Source organism: Melospiza georgiana, chromosome 4, assembly GCF_028018845.1.
Source record: "Melospiza georgiana isolate bMelGeo1 chromosome 4, bMelGeo1.pri, whole genome shotgun sequence".
Taxonomy (NCBI): Eukaryota; Metazoa; Chordata; class Aves; order Passeriformes; family Passerellidae; genus Melospiza; species Melospiza georgiana.
This window is the reverse complement of record NC_080433.1, coordinates 46,665,160-46,683,961: the sequence shown is the minus strand read 5'-3', so window position 1 is coordinate 46,683,961 and position 18,802 is coordinate 46,665,160. Positions and strand designations below refer to the sequence as shown.

Here is an 18,802-nt window from a genome sequence, read left to right as displayed (position 1 = left end):
CACTCAGTGAAAGTAGGCGTCAAATTAAAGAATTTGTTTTAAATTTCATCAAGTGTCAAATGCAAGCAAATTTCATAAAAGCTGCAAAAGCTTCATTTCAGTCAGCCTTGCACAAAGGCTCGCTTTTAGTCTATTGTAAAATGTTATGTAACAGACACACTCTTGGAGTTGTCACTCGTTCGAATAGCTGCACTTAATGTTTTAAGTTAAGTTTCAAGACCTCAGATGGCTTTAAGAGGCAACTCTTAGAAGCCTCTTGATTTCTTTTTTACTGATTTTGAAGATTTTACAGCTGACTTAAAATGTTACCCTGTTCAGGAAAGCATTTAAATCTGTTTGGTTTTCCAGAGCGTATAAAGCATGTGCTTATATTTCATAGATTTCAAGAAATGTAAACATATGCTTTAAGTGTTGTATTTGCATATGTGAATGATTTTTATGCTTTACTGAGTTGGGGCCAGTAGCTTGTGCAACTGCTAAAGTTTTGCATAAGCCTGAAATGCTCGAATATTTTTGGCACCTACTATTGAACCAGGTTTCCTGCAGCCAGGTTGATGCTGTTGCACTTGGCTACAGCTTCAGACTCGCCCCTTTTTCTTTTTTTCTTAAACTGTGTACCTCAGTTCCTCACGCATGGGATCACTGGTGTTAATTGAACTATTTGCTTCTGAGAAGATATTTCACGTCTTTGTTTAATCCTGTTTGAAAATGAAAACTGCCTTTAAATATTTTGTAAAACTGAAAGTTGTATCAAGCAAGTCATGAATCACTTCTTGCTTTTTTTGTGAATAGGTATTGGTTACAAACAGTACTGTTGTAACTTTGTTTTCTTTACTTAAAAACATTGTTTACTACTGTGTGTAATAACTTCAAGGAAGAAATTACCTGCCTGTAGCAGTTAAATGGGGAATAGCTAATACTGGAAAAGCAGCAGGTAAGTAGTGTTCCATTGCGTAGATATATGAAATTTTAAAATAAAAGTAACGTTTACAAGCATTTTATGTAGGAACTGATATTTTAGTCCACATTGAAATAGATTTGAGACTGTTGCTCTTTTTACATAGATTGTCATTTCTCACTCACATATTTCCATTGCTGGCAATGGAAATAGCAGGGAGAGAATAGCAGGGGGTAAATAATGTAAGTTAAACAGAATGACCATTGTGACCTGAGAGATGAGATCCCTGTATGAAGCCCATTATTTCTGCCTGTTCTCCAGATTCTTAGTTTTAACAGATAAATGTACTGTGTTGCATTTTAGGTAATAGTCTCTTGTTGTAGTGAGCTTCCTTTGTTAGATTTTTTTTTTTATAAAACAAAAAAGTGTACAGAAAAAATCCAAAGACCCTGATAAACACCAAAAAGGAATATGCCTAATGTACATCATGTGTAACTGGATCTGTAGTAGAATTTTACCAAGTCTTGGTTTACTAAAGGTTCCTGCAATTTTCTGTACACGTGCAGGAAATGGCAGTTTGAAAACTTGCTGAATGGTGGTGATGCCATGATGGCTACTGCTGTTTAATATTCATTCAGTTGTATTTCATTTCCTTTTGCTGATGAAAGGATGAAATAATCTCTGAGGAAATACCTAATTTTTTTCAAATATTGAGTTTATAAGTAACATTGAAAATATTATCTAAAGGCTATGTCCTTTATCTTGAAAGACAAAACTAACAAGTAGTGACTTAGGGGTGGTGGTGCTTTACCAACAGACTTTGTTTTGGTGGTTTATTTTTTAGAAGTAGAGGGTGGTTTTTTTAAAGTAAAATTTTTACAAGATTATGCATTTTGACAGGTCAAAGTACTTAAGAAGAACAACATAGCATTTTGGAAACTGTACAGTCTTTCTTTTTTCCCTCATTCCTTTTTTGCTTCCTGTGCCAATATTTTTTGTTCTGATGGCATTTTGGAAAATGTTTGTCAGAACTTCAGATTTTTATTTACAGTGTGGCTTATAAGCTTGGATAGCTGTTGTTTTTTGTGTTAAACAAGATATTTTTATTAAGTTTAGACATTAGCTTTTTTCTTTATGGACTGAGTACTTTTCTCGTTTTGTTCCTTTGAAGTTGGTGAGGCTTAGTTTTTTTAACTGTATTTTTTTACCTGATTGTTTAGTTGCATACACAAACCCTTGTAAATGGTTTTTTTTCCTAGTTGTATGTGGATAATTGGAGATTTAATTGTTGTATATACTTGTCATCTGTGTTTCTAGTAAAATACATGGCATTCTTTGTAGAAATATCTAATTCCTGATTTTCTTTCCTTGTCCACTTGCTCTTTGTGTACAGGTTAAACAGACATTGCTCCCATTTTTATTTATAGAATTTTATACATAGCCTGTTAAAATTGTCTTTGGTTCTTGTGTGAACTGAGATACAGCCTTAAATTTCCTGATAGAATGCTCGTTAAGATACTGTCAGTCATGTAGATTTAAATATAAAACATGCACATTTAGGACTGGTACTCTTCAGAGATCTGAGACACTAAATTGCGTCTGCATTGAAATATAAACTCTTCAAGATTTTAGAGAAGGAAAGTGCAGGCCAGTGTCCATATAAAAATAGGAATTAATTTGAATTCTTTCTAAAATAAGGATTGTAATATAGAAAAGAAACAGTGTGGATTCAGTTGAGATTCAAATTATTTTGGTAATTGACTGCACAGGTCTTGAACATAATGGTTGCAGCATGCTGATGAATCATGATGTTTATGCAGAAATATTGTCTCTTGCAATTATGATGCCTTGCAATTAATACTTCAGACTAGCTTGGGGTGGATGGGGGTGTTGAGTTGGGGTTTTCTTGGTTTTGTACTTGTTTTGCCTTCCTCCCCTTTCTTCCCCATACCCTATTAAGGTCTGACATCCCATGTATTTTTAGATTTCCATTTAGCTATAGAGGATAAATTTACTAAGGAGCAGTTTGGGGCATAGAAGCTCATCAGTTTGATGTTCGTGTCGGATTTTTTTCCCCCATGTTGGACAAAATGCAATAAAGCTCCTTATTCCATTTATATATAATACTTTTGTTAATTCATGAACCCTTTCTGTAGCCCCAGTGATTGCAGTGGGTTCTGGGATGATGCATATGCCTGTGCTTAAATCTTCAAAATACACTAATTTTACAGAAGTCTCTTGAAAATAGTAAACATATACTTTTGATCCTGATGGAATGGAGCATTTAAGTTGTAAAAATTCCTATCTATTCATACCATGTAATGTGATTTTTGCATAATTTCAGTAATAACACTTTAGAGTATATTCAATAGACTTCAGCCTCACCCTCTTGTACACAGTATTTTGTAATAGAAAATATTTTAAACTGTGCATATTATTATCACATTATGAAACAAACATTCCTTTGATCTTCATATGTAAGAAAATGAGGAATGTGTGTGCTTTTATAAATATAAGTGGTTGCAAATTCATATTCCTTACTACTGCAGTTGTCCTTTTATAAAATAATAAAGAAAGGAAAAAAAAAAGCCAAGTGTTTTGAAGGTGAAATACATTCCTATTTGGTAAACTCTAACATTTTTATGATGATTACCAGCACTGCTGACTTTCTAAACAAAAGGCTGTATTGTCTTCCTGTACCATTCCATTTCCTGGTTCCTGCTTTGCACAAGGATATATGAGTAAATATTCAAGAAATGGTTTGAAATACAGGAGGGGGTTGTCCAAGGTGGAATGCAGAATTGCATTGCAAAATGTAAGGAAATGGATGCCTGTCAGAATGCCTGACTCCAAAGGATTTTATATATATAGTAAACAGTTCCCTGATGCTGGCAGGCCAAAGAGTCTGTTGAATACTGCAGTTTTTGGAGACCTCTATTTCTCTGCAAGGTAAGATGGTATCCTAGCAAATGTGGATTTCAATACATTTTCAGCAGAGGTACTTAAACAATCTGTAAATTTAAGGATAATTACATTTTTTTAGATGTTATACTTGAAATATTGCACAACTTTTAGCTTTCATAGGTTTCTTTTTTTCAGCCTTTAGGAGACTGTTAAGCAATTTGCTGTCCAACTTTTGTGTTGGTCTTAAACTGCAATAGTAGTTTACCTTGTATTGAAGAAATAAAGACCATTTTTATATTAAAAAATACTTTTGTCTGTCTTCATTTCAGCTTGTCTAATTTCTTCGCAATTCTCATTATTGCCAGACTTCTCAAATTTTCAGACATTAAAACTTGGAGGGTGGACGTTCTAAGATACTTACAGCTAGATTCTGTGCTGTAATTACTTCTGAATCTAGAAATAGTTTATACTAGCTCTTATCCTTATCTGGACTTTTTAGAGTTTACAACCAGTGAGTAGTGCAGACTTTTTTTAACCTAACCTTATTTTTCTGTAAAATACAGTGCCCCCACATGAAGTCTTTTAACTAAAGGGAATAAAATAAGCATGTACATAAAGCAATTTCAGTCTCTTAAAATTACATTTTCAGACTCCAACATCAGTATAGTAATGTTTGGAGCTGTGGACTTTCTCTTTTTAATCTGGTTTCTTGCTTTGACTTTACCTGGCAAATGTTAATCATTGCAGAGCATGTGAGTGTTAAACAGCGGCTGTATGGCGGGTTGAATTGCTGTCAGCTCATTTCGTGCAAAATACTGGTTTGGTACTAGTGACAGTAACCATCCTCTGATGATTTAAAACTACTCTTGATACTGGGGTTACATGGGCAAATATTTTAACTGTTAAAGCAGAACATTGTGTTACATAAAACACATCACTGTGTTACAAACACAAAGCCACTTGATTGCCATACTGTGCCATTGTAGTGGTGAACTTCCATATTCATAATACTTGTCAAAGTTCATTCACTCTGGCACAAAACAAGCTCGATCCATTGTACCATCTTAGATTACTGGTATCATTTTCTATGCTGTTGGCTCCACCTTTGGCATGTGATGAGCCTCTGCCATTTGACAGTGGTAAGATTATGTGAGAACGCTGGTGTTCCTGTCAGAAAAAAATCAGAGTTTCAAAAAAAAGGTAAAAAATTTAATCTAATTGGCTTGGAAGAACAAACATTCATGGCTGTGTTTAAACCCAATGTGGAACTGTACCGGTCTGTATGGGGTTTGTTTTCTTCCATGAGAGTTCTCTAGGGAAAATATCCTTTGAGTTGTAGACATAGAAATAATTTGATAATGCTGACTAGGAAAATGTTCTTGCTTAATTCTGCTTGTAAGAAGCTTTCCTCCAACTTCTTTCAGGATCTTCTTAATAACTGCTGCAGATTGAAAGTCCCAGAGACCTAGATGAGCTGGTGGGAGAGATCCTGGTGGAATTCAGGCTTCAGATTATTGTCCTTGCTTGTTTCTCTCCGACTGGAGAGTCCCCAATGCTTAGCAATGTGGAATCTGGTGCAGAAGCCTCCTCTTTGCCACCTCAGCAAAGAGAGTTAATTCTTCCCATCTGTTACATCCTCTGACAGTTGGAAGCAAAATAAAAATGCCAAAAACCCAAAATCACCCGCACCAGGATAAACCTGTTCCTGAACATGGCAGCAGTTAGCAGAGTAACCTCACTGTGTGGCCCTTACATTGACTGTTAGTTATGTGGGAGGAGAGGGAGGTGGAAGGCATTTGTGAGGTTTGGCAGGGGAGCCTAAAATAGTTCTGTGAGCCCTCTGTTGTTAACACTAACAGCTTTTGAAGGGAGACTACTGGATTGTAGAAACTTTTTCTGTGAGGAAGCTCTGCAGTTCCTGTGCATTCCTGCTAAGGGTTTTGCAGCCCAGGCAGTGGGACACCTGAGTTCTACAGATGTTTTTACAGAAAGAACTCTTCCCTTTTGCTGCTGCGACTCTTCTGCACCAGCCTCACTGAAAGCACTACTGAAGTTTCTTCTCTTGCAAAGCTGGCATTTTGCTTTGTTTACTGTCAGTACAGGAGTTACTGATCAGAGAGAGGCTTTAGTTTTAAAAACTTGTCTCTATGGAAGTGAGACATCTTGAGCACCTTCAGGGAAACAGGCACTGAGCAAGGAGTTGGAAGTGTCTTTTTTAACCCTTGTTTGGGCTGGAAAGAGATGCTCAGGTTTGGAGTATTAGTGCTGTTCTCTGTCTTAATTTTCTCCTGCTTCATCATTCAGACAGTTTAATAATACTGCAGCTTGTCCAGGAAAAATGGTAAGCTGCAAAAGAGAGGAGCAGCAGAAAGCAAATCAAACACCCAAATAAACAGAGCGGTCTATGAAGCTAGAAAAGGTTTGTCCAGTGCAGGCTGAGTAAAGGAAGACAGAGGTATGTGTGTAGTTCATGATCACAAAGATGCCTTTTTTACAAACATTATTACATGAAGTTCGGGTGCAGGCACCCGAGTGTCTGTACCCCGAAATTCTGGACGACTAAAACAAATCACAACACACAAGGTGAGGAAAAACTGGTTTAATAATTTAGGGGCCAGGACCTCTGTTTTTCATTGGGATTTAGCTGAGTCCCCTGGAAGGCCTGCAGTATCATGGTCCTCGATAAAGAAGTAGTCAATTGAGAAAGTTTTGCCCAGTTAGCATTTTTGTAAAGATAACCTCCTGGTCAGCATAGCACATTTGTTAAAGGAATATAGTCTGCACACTCAACACTTCTGACAACGGCTTTAGCCCATCCTAAAGTTCTTAAAGCATGATACTACTTTCTGCATGTATCTTGACTAACAACAGAGATTACTCCAGACATAGTGAAGAATTTATTACTTAATGCACATTCATGTTCTATGAGTATAGGTAAGGCTGCAGCTGCTCAGGAGACTTCGTTACACAATAGATGGACAGATGAACTGGAACTGCATAAAGAGGAAAACTTACCTGTCACATTGATTTTTTAGCTATTTTATCTCTTGGAAGATACAAAAACAAGTGATGGCTTCTATAAAATGTAAGTAAATGGCTGGGAATGGGGAGATGATAAGCCTGCTCTGCATCCAGGAAAAGTAACTTGGTGGGAGATGTACAAAAGAGACAACAGAGACCAAAGTGAGAGCAAGGTGGGAATATATTTCCTTTCTTAGCCTGGGGGAGAAAGGAGGGTTTTGTGAAAGGTGCAGAAGCTGTGCTGTGGAGTGGCAGCTGGGGAATGAAGCACATTTGTCAAGGATGTTGCAAGCTTGAGAGATGCGGTGCTGTCCTTGGGATGAGTGAGGGTGTAGGGCTGGTGCAGTTCAGCTCTTCTGCTGGACAGATCTTTAATTACTAGTCTGAAGTGAATCAGAGAAGTGACACAGTGTAACATAATGTGTAATATTATAGAAAACAGATGCAGATCAGCTCATGCTCTTAATGCTGAAGCATAAAAGTGTATGCTGTTCAAGGAACTGATCAAAAATATGCTAGCTTTTTTCTCCATTCTTTCTGTTCCTCGAGCGAGTGTGAAAAACAAATGCAGCCCAGTAGAAACAGAGCTCTTTGCTGCAGATAGAAGATTGCTATTCTTTTCAATTAATTCAATCTGAACCTGTTTATGCATCTCTTGTGAACAATTTGCAGAAAATTTTTAGCACTTTGCTTCCCATCGTACTGCTGGAAGTCTTGTAAATCCTGTGCACTTGGTGTAAGTGGGAAGTGAAATTAATTTCTTTGCAAACAAGGCTTCTCAGCTTTAGAGAAAGGACCCAGTGTAAACAGATGGTTTTTAAAATTATATATTGCTAAGCATTTTTTCCAAAACTACTTTAATCTACTTAGCACTGGCAATCATTGAGTAGATTTTTTCTTTTATTCGGCATCTTAGTGGTGAAGATAGGCCCCTAGGTGTCCTGTAAGGGTATGTTCAAAATGGCGTAGATGTGATCAAAGAGTGTAAAAGGGCTCTTTCTGCCATCTAGTGGCAACAGAAACCCCACTTCTATTCACTTAATTAATAATCTCATTAATTGTGTCTGCATTGTCAGCAGAACGAGGTGTAGTAATCCTCAACTGTCCTAAAATTAAAAAGATAGCAGTCACTTTTTACTCTGCTTTTCCACAAAATAAACAACCTCTATTTTCCTTGCCTTGACATCTCATAAAAAAATCCAAATCCCTGTTTGTTGTCTGAATGCCTTTTGAGTGCACTGTTTTTAAATTTCCTGTGTGTGTTTCCCTATATGATGCACTGCTACTGAAATACTTTAAGGTTTAGAAACCTTTCTTTGGTGCTAAGACACTGGGAAAAGATACTGTCCACACAGGGAGATAAAATGTTGCCTGTAGTGGAATGCATCTCTAAAACCCTTCTGAATATGGGTGGGTTCCCCTGTGGAGCAGGCAGCATTTGCCTCTGAAGGAGCAGTGACCTCTATGGAGCTGCTGCATTTCAGAATGGTTACCCTTATACTTAAATCTGATTTCTGAGGCTTGCTGGTGTCCCATTTCCTGTAGCCATTTACTTCTTTTGACAGGCAGCTACCTTTGCCACCTTTTACAATCTGCAGCCTGTGCTTCTCTTAAAAAATATATGGCTCTGCTTGGATGTGTTATAGCTCCACACTGGTGGGAGGGGATAGAAAAGGAGACCATTCATGCCAAACAGAATCCTTCTTCATGGGTCAAGTTGTAAGGAACTTGGGCTCCCGCCTCAAAAAGTTAATTGGAGCCTTTATGTAATTAAAACTGCAGTTCTCACTTTCCTGAAAGTGATTTAGGCTGGATTCCTTGCAAGATGAAGCATAGCCCCTACTTTCTCCAAGACCTGTAGTGTAAGGGTATTGAAAATGGTGAATAGTGTAGAATGGCTAACAGAACCCTGCAGAAGATACTGTTAAATAATGTCTAAGGTGTTTGGTGGGTTCTTTTTTTGAGTACATAAAGTACTTTGAATAAAAAAAGTCAGAGAAGGCCAATGTTTTATCAGCAGCTCTTAAAAGCTGCATTTTGAGCCTCTTTATGTAAGAGTAAATTCTCTATAAGATTAAAGCTATCTGCTTGCTGGCTTCCATCTCAGCAGGAGTCCAGGAAAATTTTCCTGGTGTTAATTTCACAGTGCTAACAGTATGATACTTCAGAAAATAAGCTTCTCTTCTCATGTCGGATTCCTACTGTGCCTCTCCTCTTAATTCCTGGTTATCCCCGGCCTGTTTCATTTAGTTATGTAATTTACCATATTTTAAAATTAGTTTTATGCCTTTTACTCAAAAAGAATTTAGAAATAAAATTAAAACCTCTACTATATAATCTCCTTTTTTTTGGTTATAATTACAGCAATAGCTAGTTCAGATTTTTAATTGAGGGGCACTTGGGTACATTACTGAAGAAGGGAAGGTTCCTGAAAATGCAATTTTATTTAGGGGATAAAGTAGCAACTTGCCAAAACCACGTTACCATCAAATTAAATTAATAGTCTGTTAAAAGAGGGTTAGTGAGAGAGATGATGGTATACCAGTCCTTGCTATAGCCAGGTTTGTGCTCCCTCCAGCAGCACTTGATCCTTGGGACAGGCGTCTCTTTGCCCACACAGTTTGTCCTTCCCAGGATTGGAAGAAGTTTGAGGAAAGCCTCACGTGACACTTCTGCAAGGTCAACTCCTATGAGATTGTGTGTAATCCCCTTACAAAGAATAAAAATATAACCAACTCTTTTGAACTTGAAAAAAAAAAGAAAAAAAAAGAGGAAAATTAAACCTCACAATTTTGGAATTAAATCTTGGAATGACCTGACCTGGGTAAAGATGCTGAGGAACCTGGTAATTTTGCTGAGAATCTGGAGTTGGAAGTTGTTCTTTATTTATTTGTTGTGTATGCCAGTATCACAGTGTTGTGTGTGCCATCTGAGGACAGCTGGCAGGTAAAGGGCTCAGTTCTGAGGAGCAGCCAGCTCCCAGTATGTGGCTCTTTCCTTTCACACCAGTAGCATATGAACAAACTTCACCTAAGCCGCACGCTTGGACACAGGCTGGGCTCAACAGTTACAGCATGGAGGCACATCATGGACAGCAGCTCCCAAAAACACTTTGCTAGAAGCAGATTTCAGCACTTAGATTCTTCAGGGTGCTGCCAGCCCTTTGCTACAGCTGGGAACCTGCTTAAGGTGGTCTAGTTCAAACAATCCCATCCATCTCCAGTCTTTCCTATGTCATCTTGTTATGCAGATTCTTCTCATTCCACATGTTCTAACAAAGGTTTTCCTCCACAGTCAGAATCTGACTCTGAAATTCAGTAAGTGTGTTGAAACTTTCTGCATTTGAGATGATTTCCTTTATTTCAGTTGCCACAGGGTACGTGTCCAGTGCCAGTTTCTCCAGTTCTGCCACTTCTTTTCTTAAATGTGCTTCCATCTTGGTAATAACATTCAGGCCTGTGAATGTTTAGATAATAAATCCATTAACCATTCTTTTGGTGAACAAATCTTTGTATCAGGTTTAAAAAAGGAATTTAATTATTTCAATCAACCTATATCTCTACAATTGGCCATACTTAGAGTAAAAATAGGTTGGGAATGGTGTGGGTGTGTTTTAGCCTTCCATTGCAAGGCCACACAAGAAAGCAAAATAGCAAGAAAGACTGGAAAATGCTGCCTGAGATATGAAGCTCAGTCTTGTCCTGGGGCAGGCATCTGCATCATTTAAGTTCTTCCTTGCTTTATCTTAAAATCTCATAGGGTCTGTCTGGGGTGTTTGCTCCTGCACTTCTTACAGGACGAGTATCCTGCTCCTCTCATGCTCCAGGGCTTACAAAAGCAAATTGCTGCCTGAGTTGTTTCTTGGTTAGTTTACATTAATCTCATTTTTGTGCTGATACTGCTCACCCTCTTGTTATTTCCCTTCCCATATTACTTAACCCCCAACCCCCTAAGGCATTTGCAACAGCTAGTTAATATTTTCTCTACCTTTATTTTGACAAATTTGTTTAAGGAGGCTCTAGCCTTCTTTAGGGCACATGGTGTTGACACCAATTTGCCCTGTTCTTGTGTATTAGCCTTCCAGGTTGTTTTTTTTTTCCTATTAGAGGAGATGAAACACTAGGTATTAAGAAATTTTCTGCTATGAGGGTGGTAAGGTACTGGAATGGGTTACCCAGAGAAGTTCTGGATGCCCCAGCCCTGGAAGTGTTCAAGGCCAAGGTGCGTGGGACTCTGAGCAGGCTGCTCTGGTGGAAGGTGTCCCTGCCCACAGCAGGGGCGAGGGCAAGATTGACATGGTCTTTAAGGCTCCTCCCAACCCAACCCATTTTAGTATAGATTGTAACAGAAAAGTGCACTCTTTTCCAGATGGGGACTTAACAGGGTTTATATGATAGCTTCTGATGGAGTTTTTGATGCTCTTAAATCCCGTTCTCTTTCTGACACATTAACAAAGGTTGGTTACTCCTCTGTCCTTAAAAACTAAAGCAGAAATGGTCGAGAGGAAGAGGTTTCTTTAGATCAGGAACTGCACCATTCCCCTTCTTGTTCATCTTGTTATTGGAATAAAGAGTCTTCCACAGAAGCCAATTAGAAGTTAGATTAACCTCAGAAAATTTTTCTTTGAAGACAGAGCTTGAGCACTTGTAAAAGACTGGCCCAGCTGCCAGTCTTGCCAACTTGCTTTAATGAAAACAGCTGTAACGTTTCAGAGCTGAGCAGTGCTGTTCACACAATCTAGTTCACACAAGCAAGAGGGTAGGAAATTTTACCTTCTGAGAGAGGGCTAAGCATGATGTTCACTGTGTTCTTGTCTGCCAGGAGTCCCAGCATGTCACAGGCATTGGATGGCCACGGGAGGGGCGGGGGGATGCTCTGGAAGATGGTTTGCAGGCAGGGTCTGGCTGCTGCTCCCCAGAAGAGTCCAGCGAGCTCTCCAGTCCATCACGGGGACAGACAGAGCTGTGCTGACTAGAGGGTGCAGCTGAGGCACGGAGCAGCTCCACAAAGAAACAACAGAGTCATCTCCTCAGAGAGCTGCGGTCAGCCTGGAGGAGGCCTCGGAGCAGACTTCCACTACCTGCGGGGGCCTGTGAGAGAGCTGGAGGGGGACTTTTTGCAAAGGCATGTAGTGGCAGGCCGAGGGGAATGACTTTAAAACTGAAAGAGGACAGATTTTAAATTGATACTGGGAAGAAATTCTTCCCTGTGAGGTTGCTGGGGTAGCCGTGGATGCCCCATCACTGGCAGCGTTCCTAGGCCAGGCTGGATGAGGCTTTGAGCCCCCGGTGTAGCGGAAGGTGTCCCTGTGCAGGGCGTGGAACCGGGGCGCCTTTGGGGTCCGGTCCAGGGACGCGTGCCTTTCCCGCGGAGCAGGCCGGGCCCGCTCCCGGGCGCTCCGTTCCGCCCCGGCCGGCGGCGGCAGCGGCGCGGCCCCGCCCCGGAAGCCGCGGGGGATGGCGGTCGCGGGGCGGCGGCGGGAGCGGCGGCGGGGCCGGGCGGGGCGGGCGCGGGCGGCGGCGGCGGCGGCGGGCGGCGCCCCCGGGCAATATGTTCAAGAGAATGGCAGAGTTCGGGCCTGACTCCGGCGGCAGGGTGAAGGTGCGGCCCCGGCGGGGCTCGGGCCGCGGGGGGCGGCGCGGTACGGCAGCGCCTCTCAACGCGCCCTGCCCGCTTGTGCTCCTTTCTTTAGGGCGTTACCATCGTGAAGCCGATCGTGTACGGCAACGTCGCGCGGTATTTTGGGAAGAAGAGAGAGGAGGATGGCCACACTCACCAGTGGACGGTGTATGTGAAGCCGTACCGGAACGAGGTACGGCAGAGCCGCTTCCCCGAAAGCCTGCTCCGGCTTTGGAACAGGCGGGCTGGGAAAGCGGGAGCTGCCATCCACGGAAATGTGCAAAACGCCTGTGGATGTGGCACCTGGGCCGTGCCTTAGTGGTGATGGCCTTGGGGTAAGGGTTGCGCTCCGGGATGTTAGAGATCTTTCCCTGCCGAGCAGCACCGGGACGTGGGGGTTTGAAAAGCCGGGATTAGAGGAAAGGGCAGGAGGGTCTTTGGCTGTAAGCTGAAAAAGCGCAGAGGCTGGTGGGTTTCCAAAAAGGAAAACCATGGGAAAGGCGTGCTTCCACTTATGTTTTTTGGAGTGATCTTTCCAGTGTAGGGGAAGACTGGAGAACATTCATGGGGATGAAACACTAAAAGAGAACTGTGTGCAAGAACTAATTTTTAAATTTACTGCTTTGCTTTCCTTCTGCACTTAAAGTCAGAAGAAATACTATTTAAAATCAGAAAGAATGTAGGCGCATAGGATAGATGACTGAATAGTAGCTTGGTGTGCTGAAATAATAATAATCAGAAATAACAATGTTTCTGTTTTAGGACATGTCTGCATATGTGAAAAAAATTCAATTCAAGTTGCATGAAAGCTACGGTAATCCTTTAAGAGGTGGGTTTTGCATTTCAGCAGTTGTTCCTAGATATGGCTTTTTTTCCGACTTTATCGTGGTGTTAATACTTCTGTGTTGCCTATTGCAGTTGTTACCAAACCACCATATGAAATCACCGAAACAGGCTGGGGTGAATTTGAAATAATCATTAAGATATTTTTCATTGATCCAAATGAAAGACCTGTAAGTACATTGAAGTTTTAACAAAGCTTAAATAATTAATTATGGTGACCAACAGCTCTAGGAAATTGCTGGACAAAATAAGTCTCATTGTAATAAAAGTCTCTTCTTGTAGAAGATAATTTAAGGATTGGTCACATTTTCTTCTTTCTATGCTACACTCCTGGTATTCATGACTGCTTTTCCTGTGCTTGGCTTCTCTGACATTTACTAACATGTTTCCACTTATTGCACATTACCTGGGTTGAGCACACACTGAGGATTTCTCTTCCACAGAGCTTCCAAGTTCTAGGATTAAAGTATTTTAATTTTTTTTTCTGTCAGATCAAAATCAGTTGAAAAAGCAGCAGGGCTACTATACTAGCATAAATCTCTGCCTAAGACCAGGTTAAAAAACTCTGTAGTTGTGTAAAGTGCTGGAATTAATTTCTTTCTTTCATTCCTGTGTTTTAGTCATATCTTGTAGATTTGTTTATTCAGATCTAGTAGGAAAGTTGATTACCCTGTTTTAGGGAAAAGGATGTTTATTTCGGGAAGGATTGAGTTCCTTCTGTCGCATGAACAATCCTTTTTTTAGGCCATTTTTTGCTGAATGAGAGTGGAACTGAATTTCATGTTTTTCTGGAATGTGTGGTGATTGGTAACAACAGGTTTCCCGTGCTGTTGGGCTCGGTAGCGCCCTGACTTTTATTAATTCCATTCACAGCTTGACCAAGCTGTCCTAAGGTTGGTCGGGTGTTTTTCTTTGCTGCTGTTCTTGGAAGGCAGTTTGGGAGCCTGTCACGTCCTTCCTTTCCCGGAGGTCCCAGGGGGAGTCGGGTACTGCTCCGTTCCACCGCGGCTCCTGGGCCTGTTTGTGGAGGGGGAGAAGCGTGGGCTGTGTGTGCCCTTCCCCGGCCAGGTGGTCAGTGGCTCCTCAGGGCTGCACAGAGGGTTCCAGTCCTCTCCCCACCCTGCCATTTGCAGGGCAAGGATGGAAGAGTAACCCCAGAAAGAGAGATTTCAGTGAAAGGCGATTCACAGCCTCCCTGGTGCTTCGTTTTCTCAAGAATAGAGGATAAGGTCACAGAAAGCACTTTCTAACTGATTAATTGAGAAAGTCAATTTGAATTAAATCACCTATTTGGAAATGGTGGTATTAGTATTTTTTATATACCAGTCCTAAACCACTTTCCCAGACATTTTTAAAGTCTCAAGAGGCCTTTAGGTAGTTGGCATGTTTTAAAAGTTAACATTAAATTCAAAGCAATTCTGCTGAAGCTATATGACATTTATGTTTGCATTCCTAAAATATTTTTAAATCTTATACAATTATTTTGTAAGAACAACTATTACTTGTTGATATGTAGAACAAGTTTTTTATTTCACTACAATTTTTAAGCTAATAAAATTCTGTCTTTTGAATAGGTAACTTTATATCACTTGCTGAAGCTTTTTCAGTCGGATACCAATGCCATCCTGGGGAAGAAAACTGTAGTTTCTGAATTCTATGATGAAATGGTATGAACATTTCTAATGTAATCCTCACTTTATTTTGAAGAGTATTAGTGATACCATGTATTTTTCTCCTTCATTAGATATTTCAAGATCCTACTGCAATGATGCAGCAGCTGTTAACAACGTCTCGTCAGCTAACACTAGGTGCTTATAAACATGAAACAGAGTGTAAGTTGAAAATTAAAATATTTTAAACTTTAGAAATAACAGTAGTTTGATTCGCTTTTAATGTATTTTTTGGGGGGCTGTTACAGTACAATGGATTTGGGTGCTGCAAAAAGGTGGTGATTTTGCATTAAATTTAACTTCAGCTTTTGCAAGGGTAGTAATACCTACCTGAAAACTTAAAGATTTTCTTATCCCTATGGCTCTAAAAAAAATGGAATTAGGAATTACTTGGTATGAAGAGTGATGACATGAACTACACCTAGTCTGACATCTTTGAAATGAATTAAAACAGAGGATAAATGAAGGCCACCTTATGGTACAGTTCTGTTCAGCACTGCAAGCAAAGGTCACACTTGAAGGCCTGAAGTACAGAACAGTTAGTGATGTTTCAGTCAAAGCAGCAACTGTTTGTGAATAAAGAGTAGTGTCTGAAAGCTCTTTTTTCCCTTCTACTTCTTTAACTATGCATGTAGGTAATTTCAGACATACTCCTTAAGTACAGCGTAATGGTTTTTGTGTCCTTTTTATCCATTTTGTTTCCAAATATAAGCAAAAATATTAAGGGAACTAAGGAAACTAAATTAAAGACCCATTGGTTCATAAGTTGTAATGCATTTAGTGATTATTTCTGTTCTGGTCTTCTATATTTCATCTGTTATTTGCTTTCTGAGAGTAGAAGATGTAGTATTTATTGAGCCAAAATCCTGCCCTATTGATTACAAACATTAATCCATTGCCACCCCACCTGGCCTTCTGTTCACCCACCAACAAATGTCATGTAGTTTTTGGCCAGCAGAGCTAAGAATGGTGAGTGATTATGAATCTGAAGCTCTTCAAAGTTAGGGTTGCTATTTGCCTTATGTCTGCTTAGCTCTGTGGATATGTGAGCTACTTGTATTTCCTGCCTCAGTTCAGCCAGACTTGAGGTGGCTTTTTGTTATTGTTACATGTTACAGTTTTTGTTTAGAAAATGTTTAATAATATGATGGATAAAAACATCCAAATTTAAACTTTTTTAATTTAAAATTTTTTTATATTTCTCCAGACAGTAGGTAGAAACTTTCGGTGTGGTTTCTTTGTATAAATACTTCCTTAAGATGTACTAATGAAGCAGATAATATTTACCACTGCCTACAGCTATGTAGTGTATGGGATGTGAGTGAATTCCACAGCCTTCATAGACTTGTTGGCTTTACCATCTTTGTCCTAAAACTTGTGAATGTAAAAATAGTAAAAAATAGGTACTTGATGTCAGATATTCATTAAAGCAGGGCAGCATAACTGAAACTTTCAGATCTGTTGAATTAAAGTCCAGTGAGAGATAGAAAATGATTGCAGTTACATGGAGAAGGAAACCCAGAATGGTGGAGGCTTGAAAGGACCTCTGGGTGCATCATGTCCCTCCCCTGCCCTAGCAGGGCCACCTGCAGCTGGCTCCCCAGGACTGTATCCAGATGCCTTCTAAATGTGTCCAGTGATGGGGATTCCACAACCTTTCTGGGCAATCTGTGCCACCACTTGGTCACTTTCACAGGAAAATTGTTTGTTTGTGCCTGTGGCTTTGCGTGCTATCACTGGGCACCACGTATTCATAGTTCTCTGTAATTTCCCATGTATTTGCTGTCGCCATGTCAGATTTTATTTTCTTCACCTAATCTTTAAAAAAAAATGTAGAAAATTATTTTATTAATTGTATAGCTATCTGCAAAACTGATGGGCTGAGGGATGAATGAGGCTGCAAAATGAACTTTTTTTTTTTTTTAAATCCAGATTCTTATGTGGATACCATTTTGATTACAAGCATTGCATTTCTAAAGCTAACAGAAACAGATTTTTTTCTTTCAGGACAAATGCTATCCAAATTACTGTTTCAGTTAAAAAAAAAAAAAAAAAAAGGCAAATTTCATGGCACTTAAAATATACTTTTTTTCTTTATCACTGCCACAGTTGCAGATCTTGAAGTAAAAACCAGGGAGAAGCTTGAAGCTGCCAAAAAGAAGACTAGTTTTGAAATTGCTGAGCTTAAAGAAAGACTAAAAGCAAGTCGTGAAACCATCAACTGTTTAAAGAATGAAATCAGAAAACTTGAAGAAGATGATCAGTCTAAGGATATGTGACAAGTGCTGACTTGAGTGTGTACTGAAAATGGAAGGACTTCAGTCATGGAATTGTATGAGTTCTCCTCAGTTCTGTAACTGAGACTATGAGAATTTCACTGACAAATGATTGAAGTTTGTGGCAATCAACTCCATAAATGGAAGAAAAAAGAAAGAATGTATCCTTGTTTTATAGTTAAAATCTGTGGGTACTTAACGATTTTTTTCAAGTGGAAGTGGTCTTGAAGACCAGACTACTTTTTCTTTGAAAACTGCATTTGAGTCGTGTATGAAAACTTTGTATTAAGTCTGGTATTAGTTCAATGTGATTTTACAAAATGCTGGTGTTTACTTTTTTTACTTTTTTTTTCTACTGATTGTTTAGACATGCATCTTTAAAGCTAAAAATAAAATATGCAGTTTTTTATTTTAATGTTTTTTGTCTCTGTCCAGCTGTGGGCTTCAACATCTGTAAGGAAGCTACTGTAAGTAGCATACTCTGATTTCAGGCAGAGGTTGAAATACAAAGGTATGCAAGTTTTTTAAGTCTGGTTACAGAGATTTTTGGCATGTCTCTCTGTTACCAGCACAATGAAAACACTTTCTGAAAACAGGATTTTAAATATCCACAGGTAAGAGTTTCTAGCCCCAAAGCTGCTTTAACACATACAAATGTACCAATGCTACAGACTATGCTCAGAAGCAGCAAATTATTTCAGTATTGTTTTGTAGGGTTTTGTTTTGTATTTGTACTCTACTACACTCGCTTCATCAAATATTGTCTCTGCCACTTCCTCCTCTCACTCTTCCCTGTTCCAGCCTGGTGTCCCTCCCACAAGAGGCAGTCTGCCATTAATTCCTCCAATTGGAGAGCTGCTCACAGGCTACATTTCTTCACAAAGCATGAAGTCCCTCATGGGGTCACAAGTCCTGCCAGCAAACCTGTTCCAGTGTGGGCTCCTTTCCAAGGGGCCACAGGAGCCGGTCCAACGCAGGCTTCCCACGGGATCACAGTCTCCTTTGGGCATCCCTTTGCTCTGGTAGTGAGCTCTTGGCAGGCTGCAGGTGGATCTCTGCTCCAGCACCTGGAGCATCTCCTTTCTCACTGTCCATGGTGCCTGCAGGGCTGTTCCTCACACGTTCTCACTCTCTCTGCTCCTGTTCCCCCTGCCCAAGCAGGTTTTGTTTCCCCTTTTTAAATCAGTAACCTCTTGGGCTCAGCCTTGGCCAGTGGCAGGTTCCTCCTGGAGCCGTCTGGCATTGGCTGTGGTGGACACAGGGGAAGCTCCTGGCAGCTCCTCACAGAAGGCACCCCTACAGCCCCCTCACTACCAAAGCCTTGCCACATAATTCTTAAGTCACTTGGAAGAGTTTCCCCGAAAAATCTACCTGATCTCATCAATCCTTTAAGGACAAAGCACTCCTTTCTTCATATTTGAAACAACTGATGATTGATGGGCTTTTACATGGCTTGGTAAAGTGAAAGTTTCATCACTCAGTATGTAGACTTAGGGTTTTCATTAAGAACAGCTACTTGGCATTCTTGGTTTATGGTATTATGCATACACATAGGTTGAGGAGCAGCTTGT

General features: G+C 40.1%; 1 protein-coding gene and 1 long non-coding RNA gene across 2 annotated transcripts; one reads left to right on the top strand and one right to left on the bottom strand.

Moving 5' to 3' along the window:
• Window positions 1-9,669: 9,669 nt before the first annotated feature.
• Window positions 9,670-12,221, bottom strand: LOC131082751 (uncharacterized). Its single transcript, XR_009114378.1, has 2 exons — window positions 11,596-12,221; window positions 9,670-10,279 (listed from the first exon to the last, which is right to left on the bottom strand). It is a non-coding gene; the product is annotated as an uncharacterized LOC131082751 (long non-coding RNA).
• Window positions 12,222-12,344: 123 nt separating this feature from the next.
• On the top strand, window positions 12,345-17,646 carry YEATS4 (YEATS domain containing 4). The gene is made up of 7 exons (XM_058023587.1): window positions 12,345-12,424; window positions 12,516-12,635; window positions 13,205-13,271; window positions 13,361-13,455; window positions 14,860-14,952; window positions 15,030-15,117; window positions 17,065-17,646. Exons 1-7 carry the CDS (start codon window positions 12,374-12,376, stop codon window positions 17,232-17,234), a joined length of 684 nt encoding a protein of 227 aa, XP_057879570.1. The 5' UTR covers window positions 12,345-12,373; the 3' UTR covers window positions 17,235-17,646.
• The last annotated feature ends 1,156 nt before the right edge of the window (window positions 17,647-18,802 follow it).

Coding starts and splice junctions, on each gene's coding strand:
- YEATS4 (XM_058023587.1), top strand. CDS start 12,374: ATGTTCAAGAGAATGGCAGAGTTCGGGCCTGACTCCGGCGGCAGGGTG. Junction 13,272..13,360: donor CTACGGTAATCCTTTAAGAG/GTGGGTTTTGCA, acceptor TGCCTATTGCAG/TTGTTACCAAACCACCATAT. Junction 13,456..14,859: donor TTGATCCAAATGAAAGACCT/GTAAGTACATTG, acceptor TCTTTTGAATAG/GTAACTTTATATCACTTGCT.